The 18,130-nt window shown below is 38.0% G+C and overlaps 4 protein-coding genes across 5 annotated transcripts; all 4 read left to right on the top strand.

Annotated features, from left to right (window-relative positions):
* The first annotated feature begins 3,466 nt into the window (after window positions 1–3,466).
* LOC117631788 (G-type lectin S-receptor-like serine/threonine-protein kinase LECRK2) lies at window positions 3,467–5,986 on the top strand. The gene has a single exon (XM_034365090.1). The coding sequence runs from the start codon at window positions 3,479–3,481 to the stop codon at window positions 5,852–5,854; it is 2,376 nt and encodes a 791-aa protein (XP_034220981.1). The 5' UTR covers window positions 3,467–3,478; the 3' UTR covers window positions 5,855–5,986.
* Window positions 5,987–7,175: 1,189 nt separating this feature from the next.
* LOC117633175 (G-type lectin S-receptor-like serine/threonine-protein kinase LECRK2) lies at window positions 7,176–9,653 on the top strand. Its single transcript, XM_034366881.1, has one exon. It carries the CDS (start codon window positions 7,176–7,178, stop codon window positions 9,597–9,599), a length of 2,424 nt encoding a protein of 807 aa, XP_034222772.1. The 3' UTR covers window positions 9,600–9,653.
* A 239-nt stretch (window positions 9,654–9,892) lies between these two features.
* LOC117632039 (pentatricopeptide repeat-containing protein At5g59600-like) lies at window positions 9,893–13,127 on the top strand. Of its 2 annotated transcripts, XR_004586421.1 has the most exons (3): window positions 9,893–11,949; window positions 12,217–12,294; window positions 13,017–13,127. XR_004586421.1 is itself a non-coding variant. In XM_034365412.1 (2 exons), exon 1 carries the CDS (start codon window positions 10,285–10,287, stop codon window positions 11,902–11,904), a length of 1,620 nt encoding a protein of 539 aa, XP_034221303.1. In that variant the 5' UTR covers window positions 9,893–10,284; the 3' UTR covers window positions 11,905–11,949; window positions 12,217–12,416. The 2 variants fall into 2 exon arrangements, 1 of the variants encoding a protein (XP_034221303.1); XM_034365412.1 differs by lacking the exon at window positions 13,017–13,127 and having other exon boundaries at window positions 12,217–12,416.
* A 1,771-nt stretch (window positions 13,128–14,898) lies between these two features.
* Window positions 14,899–17,449, top strand: LOC117632851. The gene is made up of 2 exons (XM_034366452.1): window positions 14,899–15,333; window positions 16,692–17,449. The coding sequence occupies exon 2, from the start codon at window positions 16,737–16,739 to the stop codon at window positions 17,148–17,150; it is 414 nt and encodes a 137-aa protein (XP_034222343.1). The 5' UTR covers window positions 14,899–15,333; window positions 16,692–16,736; the 3' UTR covers window positions 17,151–17,449.
* Window positions 17,450–18,130: the final 681 nt, after the last annotated feature.

The following is an 18,130-nucleotide window of genomic DNA, read 5'->3' as shown; positions in this document are numbered from 1 at the left end:
CAGAGATCGACGTCTTTGGTGACGTTTATGTTCGACCCGGGAATGAGTTGGCCGAGTCCCTTCATGTAAGTATTATTTAATTTTAATTCTTATGTTACGCATTCAATTTATATGCATGTTTTAATTTATATTTTATGTTATGTTCAACAGACGACGATGGTGGAGAGGAGCCAGTTGGTTCTTCAGGAGTCCGCCTCCCAGCTTCCTCCCGAGACTCCGATCGAGTCTGTGGCTCCTCCACAGGATGCTGGATTTCAGATCTTGACGGAGACGTTGGATCAGACTCTCGGGAGGAGGCCGGGGACATATTGTCGAGGGATGGGGAATGCCCGGCGGAGGGAACCTAGACCTCGTTCATCGGCGCAGTCAAACAGTCAGGTCATTGCTTTGACAGCACAGGTGGCCACTCTTGAGAACAAGTTGTCGGTCATTCTGCAGTCCCTCGCACAGTCCGGCATTCCAGTCCCGCATTTTGATGCGCCGACCTCCGAGCCCGTCCATCCCGAGCATCCCCACCAGACCACTGCCCCGGTGAACGCCCAGACCTCCGACCCGCATATTGGCGACGACTCGGTTGATTTTGATTCATTATTTGATTAGTGTATTTATTTTCATCATAAATATTTATTTTATTTGTAATACATTTATTTTATTTTATAACAAAATTTTATTCTAATTTATTTTTATTGCAATTTCATTGTTTAATCAATAAAAAAAAAAGCAATTTTATTTAAAATAAAAAATAAAAAAAATTGTAATATTATTTTTGCGCGACAGAAAGTATTTCGTCGCGCAAACCCGCATGTAACAAAAAAAATAAAAAATCAATTTTTTTATTACTTTTAATTCTTGCGCGACGAATACATACGTCTAGCAAACACGTTTTGTGCGACGAATAGTTTCGTCGCGCATATTCTTCGGCGCGACGACAGAGATTTTCGTCGCGCAAATATATGAGCGACGAAAACTTTCTCATCGCGCGAATGGTTCTGCGGTGAACACCTACGTCTCCCGAACAAGTTTTGCGCGACGAATTATTTTTCGACACGCTATTCCCCTCGTCGCGCAAATATACGTGCGCCGAATACTTTATCGTCGCTCAAATTTTATGCGACGAACAGTTGTTTCGTCTCCATACCGTTGGTGCAACGATGGTTTACCCGTCGCACAGTTTTGCGCGACGAATGGTTGTACATCGTCGCGCAAAGGCTTTCTTCACGATCTTCGCGCGACGGAATATGCGCGACGAATGTTTTGTCGCGCTGAAGTTAGTGCGACTAAATGAGACTTTGAGCGACGTTTTGTTATTCGTCGCGCAAAGAGTAAAATGTAGTAGTGTCAAATCAAGTGTGGTGGCCAATAAGTCAATATGCTAAGGAGGCCAATTAGCCTACACAAAACCATGTACTGTTCTCCTCAAATTAATAAAATCACTTTGTTTTCCCCTACAATCTAACAACTCCTTTGAGCATTATTTTCTGTTCATGCTGCTTTTTTTGACTCTTTAAAGCACTATTTTCTTTGACTCTTTTAACCAAGAAAATGCATATAGAAGCACGCGCAATGAACGTGGCTTCATCTCAAACATGAAACACCATGGTAGGTGGCCTAGTTGTGTTTTAATTCAACAAGGCTGGAGAAGTTGTGCAGTGAGTGAGAAAGCTTGGAAAATTTTAAGAGAAAGGCTGGATTTCTAATTGAGTGATTACCCTGCATATAAAGATTGAAAGAGCTTGCAAACATATATAATATAGGAAAGGCCGGATTTCTACTTGTATAAAAAGTACATGACTTTGAAAAGTCTAAGATTGAATAAAGTTTTATGGAGTTAAAAGTCAGCTCAAATGCTTTCTAATTCCACCAAACTTAAGGGGAGTGTATCTAATTCATACTCAAATTCTTTCATTAATACTTGCAAGTTTAAAAGATGAGTAATCAATAGAAAAACCTTGCACAATTGACTTGCACGTCAAACTCAAAGCAAGGAAAAACTGCCACTTTCAATTGGTAATCTATGACCCAAATCGAAAACTCTACAACATGAGTTATAACGTTTTAACACATTCTAAGACAATAATGATATATATTAAAACAAAGCCTCTTATTCAATTGAACATATATAAAAATATAAAAATAAAATAAATAAAATAAAATGCTTATAATTACTGGAATAGTAAAACAATATATATATATATATCTAAGATAATTACTTATAAATATATATAATAATGTTTATTCCTTTTTAATAAATATTTTTAATAAATTAAATTAAATACAGACGCTCACAGAAACATACGCAAACTGACAGACATTATTGCCCCAATAATTGCTGGCAATTGTGTGGTCATAAAAAATTCATGGGTTTGATTGAATGATCTATGGCCATTCATGGAGTACAGATGATGAAAATAACATCTTTTTCCCTCAAAGATCGCAGTCAATTTTGAATGTTCAAAATTGGCTGCAACCCAATGAGGGGGTTAGAGCATAATGTTCAAAATTGATTGCAACCCAATGAGGGGTTAGAGCCAATGAGGGGTTAGAGCATGATGTTCAAAATTGATTGCAACCCAATGAGGGGGTTACAACCCAATGAGGGGGTTAGAGTATGATGTTCAAAATTGATTGCAACCCAATGAGGGGGTTACAACCCAATGAGGGGGTTAGAGTATAATGTTCAAAATGGGTTAGAGCCCAATGAGGGAGTTAGAGCATAATGTTCAAAATTGATTGCAAATTGATTGCAACCCAATGAGGGGGTTAGAGCCCAATGAGGGAGTTAGAGCATAATGTTCAAAATTGATTGCAACCCAATGAGGGGGTTGCAACCCAATGAGGGGGTTAGAGCATAATGTTCAAAATTGATTGCAACCCAATGAGGGGGTTGCAACCCAATGAGGGGGTTACAACCCAATGAAGGGGTTAGAGCATAATGTTCAAAATTGGCTGCAACCCAACGAGGGGGTTAGAGCATTTACAATGGTTTCTCTAAATCACCTCCTTAGATAAAATTTAGGGAGGAAATAAGAAAACCCATCTCCTACTATGCTCCCTATCCAGCTCATAATATAGAGAGACTTCTAGGAGCTCCTAAGGAGAGAGAATGAACTCTTAGTGTCTTCTTATAATTTAATGCTACCATATTTAATGAATATTTTTAAACCTTTAATCAATATTGTCCATTTTTATATTATTTTTTTCATATAGATGGACCATTTATGTTGAATTAAAATATAATTCTAGCATTTATGACTCCCTAAACCAGAGAGTATAATTGAAGTTGAAATTTTATAGAGAGCTCCTAAAATAACTTTTGTGTGTTTTTAGCTAAATTTTAACTAAAAAATAGAGAGCATGATTGTAGATGCTCTTGTAAAAAAAATGCTTCTTTTAGGCCGGGGGGACAGGAAATAAGCATCTCACCATATACTAAATACATCTCACTCCTAGTAGGCTGTAGCAAAACGCTCATCTTACCATGGTTTTTTCCGTGCTCGATCTTCTCTGCTTCTTCCTTTTCATGATTCTCCCATATTCCACCATAGCTCAAACATCCAGAAACATATCTTTAGGCTCATCCCTCACTGCACGAAATGACGATAACTCATCGTGGGCATCACCATCTGGTGAATTTGCTTTTGGATTTCAACAGATTGTAAAAGATGGGTTCTTACTGGCCATCTGGTTCAATAAGATAACAGAGAGAACAATTGTCTGGTCAGCCAATGGGAATAATCTTGTGCCACAAGGATCCCAAGTTGAACTTACAAGTGATGGCCAGTTTATGCTTAATGATGCAACTGGCAAGAGAATATGGCATGCTGAATCTGCTGGTACTGGAGTTGCCTATGCAGCCATGCTAGACACTGGAAATTTCGTGCTGGCCAACCAAAGTTCAAGCAGGTTGTGGCAGAGTTTTGATCAGCCAACTGATACAATCCTGCCAACACAGACTCTAAATCAAAACAGCAACCTCTATGCTCACTACACGGCAACAAATTACTCAAGAGGTAGATTCCTGTTTGCACTACAATCTGATGGAAATGTCGTGCTTTACACTACGAATTTCCCACAGGACTCTGCCAATTTTGCTTATTGGTCAGCCGAAACTAAAAATATTGGATTTCAGGTCATCTTCAACCAGTCTGGCCCCATTTACGTTGTATCCAGGAATGGAAGCGTACTAAAACCCATATTACAAACTTCAGTTTCAACACAAAATTACTACCAAAGAGTAACTTTAGGGTATGATGGAGTTTTGAGGCACTATTTCTATCCTAAAAGTGCTAGCTCGATTGCTGAACCCAGGGCTTGGTCTACTGCAGTTTCCATACCTGAAAATATCTGTTTTTCAGTTGCGGGAGAGATGGGCGGTGGTGCATGTGGATTCAACAGCTTATGTAGCCGTGGAGAGGACGGACCTAATTGCGACTGCCCTCGTGGTTACACCTCTATTGATCCAAACGATGTGCGCAAAGGATGTAAACAAAACTTTGTTCCACAAAGTTGTGACCAGGTCTCACCAGAGCATCTTTTTGACTTTGAAGTCATGCAAAACACAAATTTTCCTTTTGGAGATTATGAGCATTTTACGGTGGTAACTGAGGATTGGTGCAGACAGAATTGCCTAGATGATTGTTTTTGTGCTGTTGCAATTGTCAACTCCGGTGGACACTGTTTCAAGAAGAGACTCCCTTTTTCGAATGGGATGATTGACCCTCGTGTTGATGCAAAAGCTCTGATCAAATTTGGGAAAGACAACTCTACTTCAAGGTCAGGTGGAGGTGCAATCACAAAAAAGAAAGATAATTCAACTCTGATACTTGTTGGTTCAGTGCTCCTGAGTAGCTCTGGGGTCCTGTACATCCTCTTACCATTAATAACCTATTTGGTTGTTTCTCGCATCTATTCTAGAAAAGCAAAGGTCATTCAACCTCGTCCAGTCATGTCAGGCATGAATTTGAAGGATTTCACTTATGAGGAGCTAAAAAAAGCTACGAACGAATTCAAGGACGAAATAGGACGTGGTGCTTCTGCAACAGTTTTTAAAGGAGTTTTAGCGTCTGATACTGGAAGGTGTGTTGCTGTCAAACGTTTAGACGCTAAGGTCAGAGAAAATGATTTGGAATTCAAAGCTGAAGTGAGTGCTATTGGCAGAACAAATCACCGAAATTTAGTCCAGCTACTTGGATTTTGTAACGAGGGGGAGCACCGAATTCTTGTATATGAGTTTATGAGCAATGGCTCTCTAGCAGGCTTCCTCTTTGGAGAATCAATGCCAAACTGGTACCAGAGAAGGCAAATTGCCTTGGGAATTGCAAGAGGGCTTTTGTATTTGCATGAGGAGTGCAGCAGCCAAATTGTTCATTGTGACATCAAGCCTCAAAACATTCTTCTTGATGACTATTTCACAGCAAGAATTTCTGACTTCGGATTAGCGAAGCTTTTGAGATTGGACCAAACTCGAAGCATGACTGCTATCAGGGGAACCAGAGGGTATGTGGCCCCTGAATGGTTCAGAAGCTTACCTATCACAGTCAAGGTTGATGTTTACAGCTATGGCATTTTGTTGTTAGAGATTATTTTCTGCAGGAAGCATTTTGTAGAAGTGGCAGACAATGAAGATGAAATGATACTAGCTGATTGGGCATATGATTGCTATATGCAAAAGAAGCTGCACTGGCTCTTCGAGAATGATGAGGAGGAAATCAATGACATTAACGAGATAGAGAAGTATGTGATGATTGCAATATGGTGCATTCAGGAGGATCCATCACTCAGACCCACCATGAAGAAAGTCACACTGATGCTTGAAGGAACTGTTGAAGTCTCAGCTCCACCTCCTCTTTCATAAGTTCAATACTATAAATATATATAATTGTTGTTGTATCATTTCGTTTCATTTGTCTCTCTGTTCTACTTGTTTCATCACTTTCCTTGTCATCCTAGTGAATAAGGTTTCATTAAGCTACTCAAAACTTGCTTTCTTGTCAATGTATAACTTTGAGCATAAATAAAAGGCCAATGTGCTGCAAACTCAAAGATTAGGGTAATTGATCTCATATACACTTAATAAATCTCACTCATAAAGATAAAGCAGGATTGAGAGGAATGTGTTTGAAGGATTCAAAGAAGGCAGCTTCCAAGTGATTACCCTACCCTGCATATAAAGATTGAAAAAGACTTGCAAACATAATATAGGGAAGGCTGCATTTCTAATTGTATAAAAAGTACATGACTTTTAAAAGTCTAAGATTGAGTAAAGTTTTATGGAGTTAAAAGTCAGCTCAAATACTTTCCAATTCCACCAAACTTAAGTCTCCAAATTGAAAATCAGCGCAGCCATGCAAACGTCTTTGTTTTTTTTTTTTTTTCATCAGGTCATTGCCACCTTGTTTGCCACTCACACTTTTGTTGTTGTTTGTCTAAAAAATTCTACCAAATAAAGACTCAAATGTACTTCTAATTGATTTTCCATGTTTAAATTTGTACCCTTGAGCTGGATATAGCACCCTCGGAGCCAATCACTCTTTCTTTTCACATTTTCATACTGTATCATTTTCAAAATTCATATAAGGAGAGGTCATAAAAAATTCATGAGTTTGATTGAATGATCTATGGCCATTCATGGAGTACAAATGATGAAAATAACATTTTTTTCCCTGTAGGACCACATTCAATTTTGAATGTTGAAAATTAGCTGCAACCCAATGAGGGGGTTAGAAAGCAGCATCTCACTATACACTTAATACATTTCACTCCTAGACATAAAGCAGGATTGAGAGGAACGTGTTTGAAGGATTCAATGAAGGCAGCTTCCAAGTTATTGCACCCATGACCCGAAAAGGCAAATTTAAAGCTCCAACTGTAAATCTACCATGGAACTTATACTCAGTCATTGGTGAAGACGAGCTCATTACTTGTGACTTGAAAAGTAGCAGAATGCATGATTCCAAACCTTACATTGGTGCATTTAGACTCAGGTCCTGTAACTTGTGCCCGAAACATACGCAAACTGACAGACATTATTGCCCCAATAATCTCTGGAAATTGTGTGGTTGTGACTTGAATAATATGTTTTAAAGTCAATAGAACATTCATCTAGTATTTTTTGTTTAAGATCTCAGTCCAGTTTGATAAATTTGATAGCAGTGAAGTAATTAAGTAATCTTATGATGGCTTCTGCATTGCTATTTCTTTTCTGCTTCTTCCTTATTATATTGCTTCCATGTACCTCCCTTGCTCAAACATCCACAAACATATCTTTAGGTTCATCCCTTGCTGCACTTAATGATAACTTGTCCTGGCCATCGCCATCTGGTGAGTTTGCTTTTGGTTTCAGACAGATCGGAAAAGATGGCTTCCTGCTAGCCATCTGGTTCAACAAAATACCAGATAGAACCATAGTGTGGTCAGCCAATCGGAATGATCTAGTGCAAGAAGGAGCCAAAGTTGAACTTACTAGTGATGGAATGCTCGTGCTTAGAAACTCGGAAGGCGGACAGGTATGGAGTGCTAATTCTGCTGGCACAGAAGTGGCCTATGCCGCCATGCTTGACACAGAAGTGGCCTATGCCGCCATGCTTGACACGGGGAATTTTGTGCTGGCCAACACAAACTCAACCAATTTGTGGGAGAGTTTTGATGTACCAACTGATACAATCCTACCCACACAGACTCTAAATCAGAACGGCAAACTCTTTGCTCGCTATACAGAAACGAACTACTCACAAGGAAGATTCCAGTTTATACTACAATCTGATGGAAATCTCTTGCTTTACACGACAAGATTCCCACTGGAATCCCCCAACTTTGCATATTATGCAACCATGACTATGGGCACTGGCTTTCAGGTCATCTTCAACAAGTCTGGGTCTATTTACCTTACTGCCAAGAACGGAAGCATACTTAATATGGTATCATCCAACACAGTTTCAATGAAGAATTTCTACCAGAAAGCTACTCTGGAGTATGATGGAATTTTGAGGCACTCTGTTCACCCTAAAAGCAATGGCTCAAGTGCTGGAACCCCCCTGGCTTGGTCCCCTTTGACCTCTGAACCTTCAGATATTTGCTTTAGAGTCGAAGGAGACATAGGCAGTGGGGCATGTGGGTACAACAGCTTATGCAGTTATAATGATAAAGGACCAGTTTGCCAGTGCCCGGATGGTTACTCCTTCATTGATCTAAATGATAAGCTGAAAGGATGCAAACAGAACTTCATTTCACAAAGTTGCGACGAGGCCTCATCAGAGACAAATCTTTTTTATTTTCAGGAGATGCAAAACACAAAGTGGTACGGTGGTGATTATGAGCAATTTACATCAGTACAAGAGGATTGGTGCAGACAAAGTTGCTTAGGTGATTGTTTTTGTGCTGTTGCTGTTTTCAACAATGGAGAGTGTTTGAAGAAGAGAATTCCTTTTTCGAATGGGAGGATGAACCCCAGTATTGGTGGAAAAGCTCTCATCAAAATAAGGAAAGACAGCCCTCCTTTGACACCTGAAGGTCCAAATGCAAAAAAGAAAGATAACTCAACTATGATCCTCATTGGATCAGTGCTCCTCAGTAGCTCGGGGTTTTTGAACTTGGTTTTACTATTAACAACCTACTTTATTGTTTCTCGCATTTATAATAAAAATGCAGGGGCGATTCAAGCTTACTCAGTCATGCCAGGTATGAATGTGAAATGTTTCACTTACGAGGAGCTAAATGAAGCTACCAACGGATTCAAGGAAGAACTAGGCCGTGGTGCTTTCGCAACAGTTTTTAAAGGAGTTTTAGCATTTGAGAACAGGAAATGTGTTGCTGTCAAAAGATTGGACACTATTGTTGGAGAAAATGAGTTGGAATTCAAAGCTGAAATGAGCGCAATTGGCAGAACAAATCACAGAAATTTAGTCCAACTACTAGGATTCTGCAACGAGGGGCAGCACCGAATTCTTGTGTATGAGTTTATGAGCAAAGGTTCCCTAGCAAGCTTCCTCTTTGGAGAATCAAGGCCTAACTGGTACCAAAGAAGGCAAATTGCCTTGGGTACTGCAAGAGGGCTCTTGTATTTGCATGAGGAGTGTAGCATGCAAATCATACATTGTGACATTAAGCCTCAAAACATTCTTCTAGATGACTCTCTCACAGCCAGAATTTCTGACTTCGGATTAGCAAAGCTTTTGAGAACGGACCAGACTCGAACTACCACTGGAATCAGGGGAACCAAAGGGTATGTGGCCCCTGAATGGTTCAAAAGCTTGCCAATCACAATGAAGGTGGATGTTTACAGCTATGGAATTATGTTATTAGAGATTGTTTGTTGCAGGAAGAAATACGAAGCAAACATAGAGGACGAAGATCAAATGTTACTCGCTGATTGGACATATGAATGCTATAAGCAAAAGAAACTGCATCTGCTGTTGGAGAATGATGATGAGGCAATGCATGACATCAAGAAGATGGAGAAGTATGTGATGATCGCAGTTTGGTGCATTCAGGAGGATCCATCACTCAGACCTACAATGAAGAAAGTCACACAGATGCTTGAAGGAACTGTTGAAGTGTCAGTTCCGCCTGGTCCTTCCTCTTTTATAAGTTCAGTATTTTGAGTGCTTGCAACTATAATTCCAATTTTCTGGGTATCAGAAATTTATTATGTCTCAATAAACAGAAGAAATAATTTTATTTAGCCAATATATGTTCATTCAATGCATTGTAACCATTTTCTGTGACATATATAGCATGCACCAAATATTATTGCATATTCACAAATTAATTAATCAATTAACCATTTGTTTTACATACTCAGCTCTCACAGTAATTGGCTGCTAAAACAGAGGCCGGCCTTCCTTGTGCAAGACTTAAAAAAAATGAAGGAACTTGGAAATTTAGTCAGGGAAATTCTACATAAGAAAGATAGTAACTTTAAGAAACACGACAGAAAAATGTGATAAAAAAAAGCTAGACCCAAATAGGAATCTGTAAATTTGGTAAGAAAAACAAAGAAATCCAAAGAGAATGAGACGAAGACAAAGCAGTACCTGTTGAGACATGTCTGCCAAGGTCAAGCACTTGTGCTGCTGCGAGTGATAGGTGAAGTTGAATGAAAATGAGGCCCGGTCCCTTATTTAAATGAAGGAACTTGCTTTTCCATAAGTTATACCGTACCCCTGAGCTGGATAGGCCATCCCTGCTGTCAATTTTCAAGATTCAAAATTTCATATACAGAGGGAGGCGATGAAACAGTTATGGGTTTGAATCATCTATGCCGTTTATGGAGTACATTTTCAAGTCATGAGAAGGGCACCTTTTTCGTTGTTCAAGTTGTCCCCAGACCATTTGGCTTTGTGCTTGCAAAAATGTCTGAAAGCGAAGGCTCTGAGACAAGGAAAGCAAGTTCATGCAATGTTGTTAACAAGTCGGGTTGACATGAACTTGTTATCTTTGAGCTCAAAACTTGTTGGGACGTATGCTAGTTGTGGGGATATGGGTTCTGCAAAGCTTGTGTTTGATAAAATTCCCAAGCCAAATGTTTTTGCATTAAATTGGATGGTGTTGGCCTCTGCCTTTAATGGGCATTATGATGAAGCAATTAGGTACTTTTATTTGATGCAAGAATTGGGAGTTGTTGGCAATAAGTTCACGTTTCCAGTCATGCTTAAAGTCTGTGTTGGCTTGATGGATTTGAATAAGGGAAAAGAAGTTCATGCTGTGGTAAATAAACTTGGTTTTGCAAAGGATGTCTCTTTGGCAAATGCCTTGATAGATATGTATTGTAAATGTGGAAGTGTATGTCATGCTCACCGCGTGTTTGACAGAATGGTCGACAGAGATGTTGCTTCTTGGACATCAATGATATGCGGGTATTTTAATGTAGCAAAGACTGATCAAGCCCTTCTTTTGTTCGAGAGGATGAAGTTGGATGGATTGGAACCAAATTATTTCACATGGAATGCAATGATAGCTGGGTTTGCTCGGTGTGGAGATACAGAGCGAGCATATGCACTTCTCTCTAGAATGACTGAAGGAGGACTGGTTCCAGATTTGGTTACTTGGAATGCAATAATTGCTGGTTTTTCCCAAAGCCAGCATGCTGGTGAAGCATTTAAAGTGTTCCGTGTCATGTTGCTGTCTGGAACTAAACCGAACCTTGTGACAATCACAGGGTTGCTCCCAGCTTGTGGGTTGATTGGTTCAATTCAAAGAGGGAGAGAAATTCATGGATTGATCTATAGGATAGGCTTTGACATAAATGTCTTTGTTGCTAGTGCTCTTATTGATATGTACTCGAAATGTGGCAGTGTGAAAAAAGCTCGAAGTGTATTTGACCGGATTCCTGTAAACCACGTTGCATCATGGAACGCATTGATTGGATGTTATGGCAAGTATGGTATGGTTGATTCCTCCATAGAGCTTTTTGAAAGAATGCAAGAGGGAGGAGTGCAGGCAAATGAAGTGACTTTGACATGTGTACTTTCTGCATGCAGCCATAGTGGTTATGTGGAAAAAGGCTTAAAGATTTTCCGGTCCATGAAAGGGAGTCATGGAGTTGAGGCAAGTAAAGAACATTACGCTTGTGTTGTTGATCTCTTGTGCCGGTCAGGGAAGATGGTAGAAGCTTATGAATTGGTCAGGGAAATGCCTGTTGAGGTCACTGAATCCATTGTTGGCGCCTTTTTCAACGGGTGTAAAGTCCATGGAAGTAGAGATCTTGCAAAGATGATGGCTGAAGCTATTCTAAAAATGGAGTTAAAGAGACCTGGAGGTTTTGTGACACTTTCAAATATCTATGCTGCTGATGGAGAATGGGAAGAGGTTGAGAAAGTAAGGAAGGTGATGAAGCAGAGGAAGGTCCTCAAGAAACCTGGATCTAGTTGGCTTGATAAAGGGATGGCTTTGCAGGAGTGGAAGTAGAAAAGAAGTCAACGAAGAGTGTATCCAAGGTCTGCCTCTTATAAGGTATAATCAGTTCAGTAAATTTTGACTTTTTTCCTCTTCTTTTTGTTTCACAAAAAGCATCTCCAGTACAACTGAATTGAATTTTGTATTTGACATCATTGATCCGTCCAGCTTTCAAATGGGTGTGGCATGTAGTTTACATATGTGACCACTGATAACAAACTTCAGTCTGATTTCAAGAATAGGGATAAAATCTTCTCTGTGGTAACAAAGAGATTCATAATCTACTCATCATGAACTTGTGTTCTCTTTCATCCTTGTATGCAGACAAGATCAAAATGGAGAAGATGATGATGAATCTAAAGATGAAAACACTATTGGATTTGGTGGTTGCACGAGTTGCAGGTTTGCAACTTCACATTGTGGCCCTACATTCTTCCATTCTTCCTTTCTTTCCTTCAAACTGTTTAAGTCACAATGTTTCAAAACAAGTTGGACAACATATAACTAATCCAATTTTCTGACAAGTGACAAAAGAATTACTCAAGATTTGATTATATAATCCAGATAAACACTCTGGAAGCATGGCATAAGTAATTAGTACTTGTACATAAGCAGATTATCAGTTATTGCTAGGCCCAAGAATGTCTTTGAAGTCTCTGAATATTGTACTTTCTCATGAAACTGAAATTGCACTTATACTGTTGCTTCAGATATGTTGCTTGGGAGTTACATTTCTTCTTAAAGTGTTTAGGAATGACTTTGTTCAATAAAGACGAAAGGTTGCTTAACTATGAATTCTGAAAACCCTCATATTTATTTAGTCAAAATATTTTGAAGAAAACTCAAAGGGGTCATAACTAACACTTCAAAAAAGGTCCTAAAATCACCAACTCTTCCAATAATTGCATGGCTTGAAAGACATACAGGCTTGAAATAGAAGGAAGAAACCATGCTCTGCTGCATACTGTGGTTGTTGTTGTCCATGTACTGGAGGGGTAGGGGGGTCTCTCTTGGACCACTTTATCTGCCCACGCGTTTATTTGTTTTCTTCCAAGACCCACACATGCAACAAATGTTCAAAATTTTGTGGGAAGCATGATATTATGGATTTTTGTTGTTAGCAGGTCAATCCTTTTTGTGTGGAAATTGGAAGCATGTGATACTACGAACTTTCAATGAAGTACCCAATTTTTGGGGTAACAAGGAAGGAAAGCCTCTATGACTCTCCTGGTAAATTCTGAATTTATTGTATTACAAATTATGCGTATCAAGTAAACTCGAAACTTTTGCATGTTTTTGAAAATGAAGCACCCCAATTTCATTCAAGGTGGGAGTTTGTGTAATTTTAATCAATGTGTATATTTCAAGACACATGCTTTGTGCATATAGTCTACCTTGAGCTCTTTCCATATGGTGCAAAAAACAAATGGGTAAGCAAGAAAGTCAAAAGACAGATATAACTTCAACCTCATTTGGAAAATACTAGAAAAAAAAACATAATTAAGGACGATTATTATTGCCATCATCTTTATTTTAATGTAAAGCGTGGGTTCTTATCCAGATTTTGGACAAAATTGAACTAAAGGACTGCCATAGATGCAGCTGGCTGTCATCCATTAATATATCCCATCAATTTTGGTATTTTCTTTTTTGTTGGTTGGCTTTATGCAGGACAAGTTATTTCGGTTCAGAATCAAGAAAAGTATGATCTTCTTCACTTCTTGGAATAAATGGCCTTTATTTAAGACAAAGTTTCAAAACACAAACTAGTTCATTTTAAAATGAAAAATATGTAAAGCAATAGTCTAAATAAAAATTTATACGAATAAAAATAAATAAAACTTCAAAATTAAAATCTATTAAATACATATATACAGATTATTGCAATTTCAAATAAGAATATAAATTTGCTTTTATTCTGAGCCGTTTGGAAAGATATATCACAGCTTTGATCCAGTTTTGTCGGCCAATTCAGTGTCATCATCTTAGTTCACAGAAGCTTCACAAAAAGAAGTATATGGGGTACGATACCTTAAATGGTAAAGTAGTGCCCTTTAAAGATGGTCCCTATCTATTGGGAGCCGTTGTTATCCTTTTTCTACGGGCTTCTCTTTGGCTCTAACTCTTTGTAGAAAAACTTAGTTGCAACCGGGATAGAATTGTTTTGCTATCCCGACCAATAATGCTATATCATATGGAAATATTATCATACGTGTCATAGTGTTATTGGTTAGGAATAGAGAAATAGTGTTATCACCTTATCATGGAAGTCTGAAGGCCTCAAAAAATTGCTTTGAAAAAAAAAAAAAAGTGGATGTTGAAAACAAAGTTGAAGGCATAGAATTAGGGATATGGCTTGGCAAATTTAGTTGAGTAGATAAGGTTGGTTAGAAGACCACCTCTCTTTCTTTCTATGATCTTACTAAAACGTACACAAAAGAACAAATACAAGCAAAATGTTAGCTCACTAAACCATAATATTCATCTTCAAATCCAATGTTTTAACCATTCATCTTTTGTTTACTTGATCTTTTTTATTTGAAGTCTTCTCAACAATTACCAACCTCTCAATCCTCGAAGCAATGTAATTTAGGAATGTTTGAGTAATTTTCAACTCTAGCTATCACAATTTCATTTCAAACAATCAAAAACTCGTTGCTTTCCTAGCCAAAAAATGAAAAAAAAAAAAAATCATAATCCCATAAATAGTTCATAATCTTATAAATAAAGGGTTGATTATGTTTCATTTTTATTTTCCCTCTTTGCTGATAGAAAATAAATGGTAAATTAGTAGGTTACACTGGTGGAGACAAAAAGCCATCAAATATGCACATTTTGTTGACATTTTTTCCAGCGTGAACTGTGAAGCACACAGATTGACAGACATACAATACAAGACATGTATATATTTTTTGGTTTGGGAAAACAGTGTGTGATGTTAAGCATATGACTTTTGAACTAAGTTAGCAACTCGTCGTATGGTAAAGCAAGGCATATATTTCAGTTACCAAAATGACCTTGTTTTCTTAAGTTTCTTACGCATACATACACTTACACACATATTACATACAACTCATCACAGTTTACAGAGTCGCGGACTACAGAGCCAATCAACAAATATCTCTTCACCCTTCTCAGCTCTCTCTCTTCGTGTTTCAGTTTGGCCAGTTTCTTGGGTTGCCACACTTGCTGTGCCTCACATGCCAATCCTTAATCTCTTCGAATCTCAAAGTTTCTTGATCTGGGTTTCCAATATTTCTCTTTCAGATCATAGTTTTTGCGATTAAAATCTTCATTTTTTGAACGGCTTGAACTTCAAATCCACTGACTGAGGAAAACCCATATCGTTATTGGTCTTTTCTGAGTCTCATATGAGTACTTGAATAGATTGCAAGTGATGGTTTTTTGTTGAAGATGCACCTAACAGTTTTCTCACACCAGGTCAGTGTCGTATCTCTCTTCTCTCCTTCTTTACATTTTCTGATTGGAATAAGCGTTTCATTGTCTGTTTTATTACTTTCTATTTTTGATGGTTTTGGGATTTGGCGGTTGAAGCTAATTGAAATGATTTTGATGCTGGCCATAAGATAAAAGAAGTGATTTTGATGGTCAGCTCAGTTTTATCAAGTTCATTATATATGGTGTTCATGCTGTCTGATGGATCTTGCTTGTTTAGGTTTTTGGAAGTTACTTTTTTTTTTCTTTTCTTCTGTTGCTCTTTTGGGATTTCTAGTTCTGTGATTTTCCAGATAGTAAAGTTTCTTACTTTCATTCCAAAGTTCGGGTCTTTGTGGAGATGCGACTTTCCATCCAGTTCTCTTATGATTAATTTTGGTGTGTTTTCACTGTCAGAGTAAACCCATAAGAATTTTGACTTTGTTGGCTGAAAATCCTGAATCTTTGTACTAGTTGTTCATCTTTTAAATCGGTCTCCAGGCATATAAGATCCTATATAGAGTGATACAAACTTAAAATATTTGGCTGAAATCACAGAAGCTCTGTTACGGGGGTTTTTGACATGTAACTTACCTCAATGCCTAATTTTCTTGCTGTACAAAAACAAAAGACTGCTCTGAATCTTAAAGGTTTCCTTGGTTGGGGGACTTATGGAAATTTATTTATTTACCCAACTGAGGCTACTTATCTTTAGCTTTATCAAGTTGAGAATACCATCGTTTGGAGTCAGAACAATTGGGTTATGGGACCTAGAGTGATGATCTTCTTTGTTTTCACTTGACAATGAAAAGAATGCTTAATGTGATGTTTCATCATAAGATGCTTTATCAAATATATGTCCGAAAACAGAACCCAAACGTAGGTAGAAGATGTGGCTTTTTAATGGGGATAAAAAATGGTGAAACTGGGGTTTCTGTATTGATGAGGGAGAGAGAGAGAAGAAAGAGACTCCAATTGTGAACTCCTAAATTTATTCTTGTGATAATTAAATTATGAGCTATCTTTACATTTCGGAGTTCATTGGTTATGGGAAGAAGGGGTTGCTGCCTAGTAGCTGTTTAATATATTTACTTGAATCAGCATTGATTTGATATGCTATTGGTTCACCCTTATATACACTGTCTAGCTATTTAGTTGGTTGGTATGTTACGTAAAATCAATTATGGGATCCGTATATCTTTTGAGAAGACACCACATCTTTACTTATAGGATTTCTTTTAAGTTGTATTATCCTTGTGTTTTACTGGATATTATTGGGAATGAATTTCTTTCTCAATTCTAAATTATACTTATAAGTACCTATACATGAAAATGACATCTTTTATGTGTTCTTTCTGGAGCAGAAAACTTTTATTGCATGAACTTTTCTTCTGTGGAGTTTTGAGATTATGGGTAGAGGTAGAGGAAAGGGAAAGAGGTTGACTGTCACCAATCATGACGATCCTGGAAGTGGTGAGGAAGAAAAAATACCTGCACAAAAGAGAAGGGGAAGGCCTCAAAAACCCTTAAAAGATGAGATTGATGAAGAAGAAACTGATAAAATAGAGGCAGATGATAGTGAGAATGGAAAGGCTGGTATTGCAAGCAAGGAGATCAAAAGCCCCTCTGTGGCAGAGAATGGTAAGAAGAGGAAGCGGTACTCACAGGTGAAGGAGAAGTCAGATTCGGTTAAGGAGGAAAATGGTATTGGGACACGATCAAGCACCGATGACTCAACTAAGTCTAATGGATTTCGGCATAATGGGAGCAGACGGAAAAACAAGCCCCGTCGAGCTGCTGAAGCCGGTGTTGAATGCAAGTGAGAGTATGGTAACCTGTTGCACTGGTTTCTTCCTTTCCACAGCACCAGAAACATCTCGGGACAGGAAGTGAGACCTAGTAAATCTCTAGTTTTTTCTTCATTTTCTGGTTAATTGTTCTTTCTTCGGTAATTTCGTATCATAATTCCTTTTTTGATTTGAATTGTGAAATTTGGAATGCATTCTGATGGATGTAGTTTTCCATGGTGCTATGATATTTTAAATTTTGACTATTTATTTCTTTGCACTGTATAATTTGCAGAACGTATTTAAGGCTTTAACCAGTTGCTATCTTCACAGTATTATCTGTATTTTTTTGCAATTAATGAGATAACATTTAGATTTATATTAGGTAATTTAACTAAAAGGTTTGTATTATGCTCTGTACGAGTAACAGTTCTGAGCAGATTACCTTTTCACTTCCCCCTAATTATAAAATTCTTGCTTCTGTTTTAGAACTTTTTTCAGGGTATTACTTGAAGAGAGTTCATCTTCTCCTTATTTATTTTGGTTTTAAATTATTATTTTCTGGTGTCATATATAACTTGTTCTTGGATTGTCAGACTACCATTTAACCTTGTGACATGTTACAAGTTGGGCTTGCATCAATCACATTTTGTCTGTCTCCAGACTTCACACCTCGAACTTGTGCATGCATGCATACATGCATGCGATCTTGTGTGCGTGGTTAGACACACATTTTCCAGATTTAGACTGGATCTATGCCTTCTTTGCTAGTCTGTAAAAGATTTTAAGCTTACTTCTGCAAAGAAATTCGTTTACTTCTGGTGTCTTATATAACTTGGATTTCAGAGTAACATTTAAACTTGTGGCATGATACAATCCTTTATACTTAGCTAAGCGTTTGTTTCCTTCACTGGTCGATAGTTGGGCTTTGCATCAATGACTTTTTGCCTGTCTCCAGACTTCACACCTCAAACATGTATCTGCATGCATGCATGCATGATGCATGACATTTTGTG

This window comes from Prunus dulcis, chromosome 6 (genome assembly GCF_902201215.1).
Source record: "Prunus dulcis chromosome 6, ALMONDv2, whole genome shotgun sequence".
NCBI lineage: Eukaryota > Viridiplantae > Streptophyta > Magnoliopsida > Rosales > Rosaceae > Prunus > Prunus dulcis.
This window is presented reverse-complemented; position numbering and strand designations above follow the sequence as displayed.

Excerpts from the sequence above, each read along its gene's own strand:
- LOC117631788 (XM_034365090.1), top strand. The coding sequence starts at position 3,479 with ATGGTTTTTTCCGTGCTCGATCTTCTCTGCTTCTTCCTTTTCATGATT.
- LOC117632851 (XM_034366452.1), top strand. The coding sequence starts at position 16,737 with ATGGGTAGAGGTAGAGGAAAGGGAAAGAGGTTGACTGTCACCAATCAT.
- LOC117633175 (XM_034366881.1), top strand. The coding sequence starts at position 7,176 with ATGGCTTCTGCATTGCTATTTCTTTTCTGCTTCTTCCTTATTATATTG.
- LOC117632039 (XM_034365412.1), top strand. The coding sequence starts at position 10,285 with ATGAGAAGGGCACCTTTTTCGTTGTTCAAGTTGTCCCCAGACCATTTG.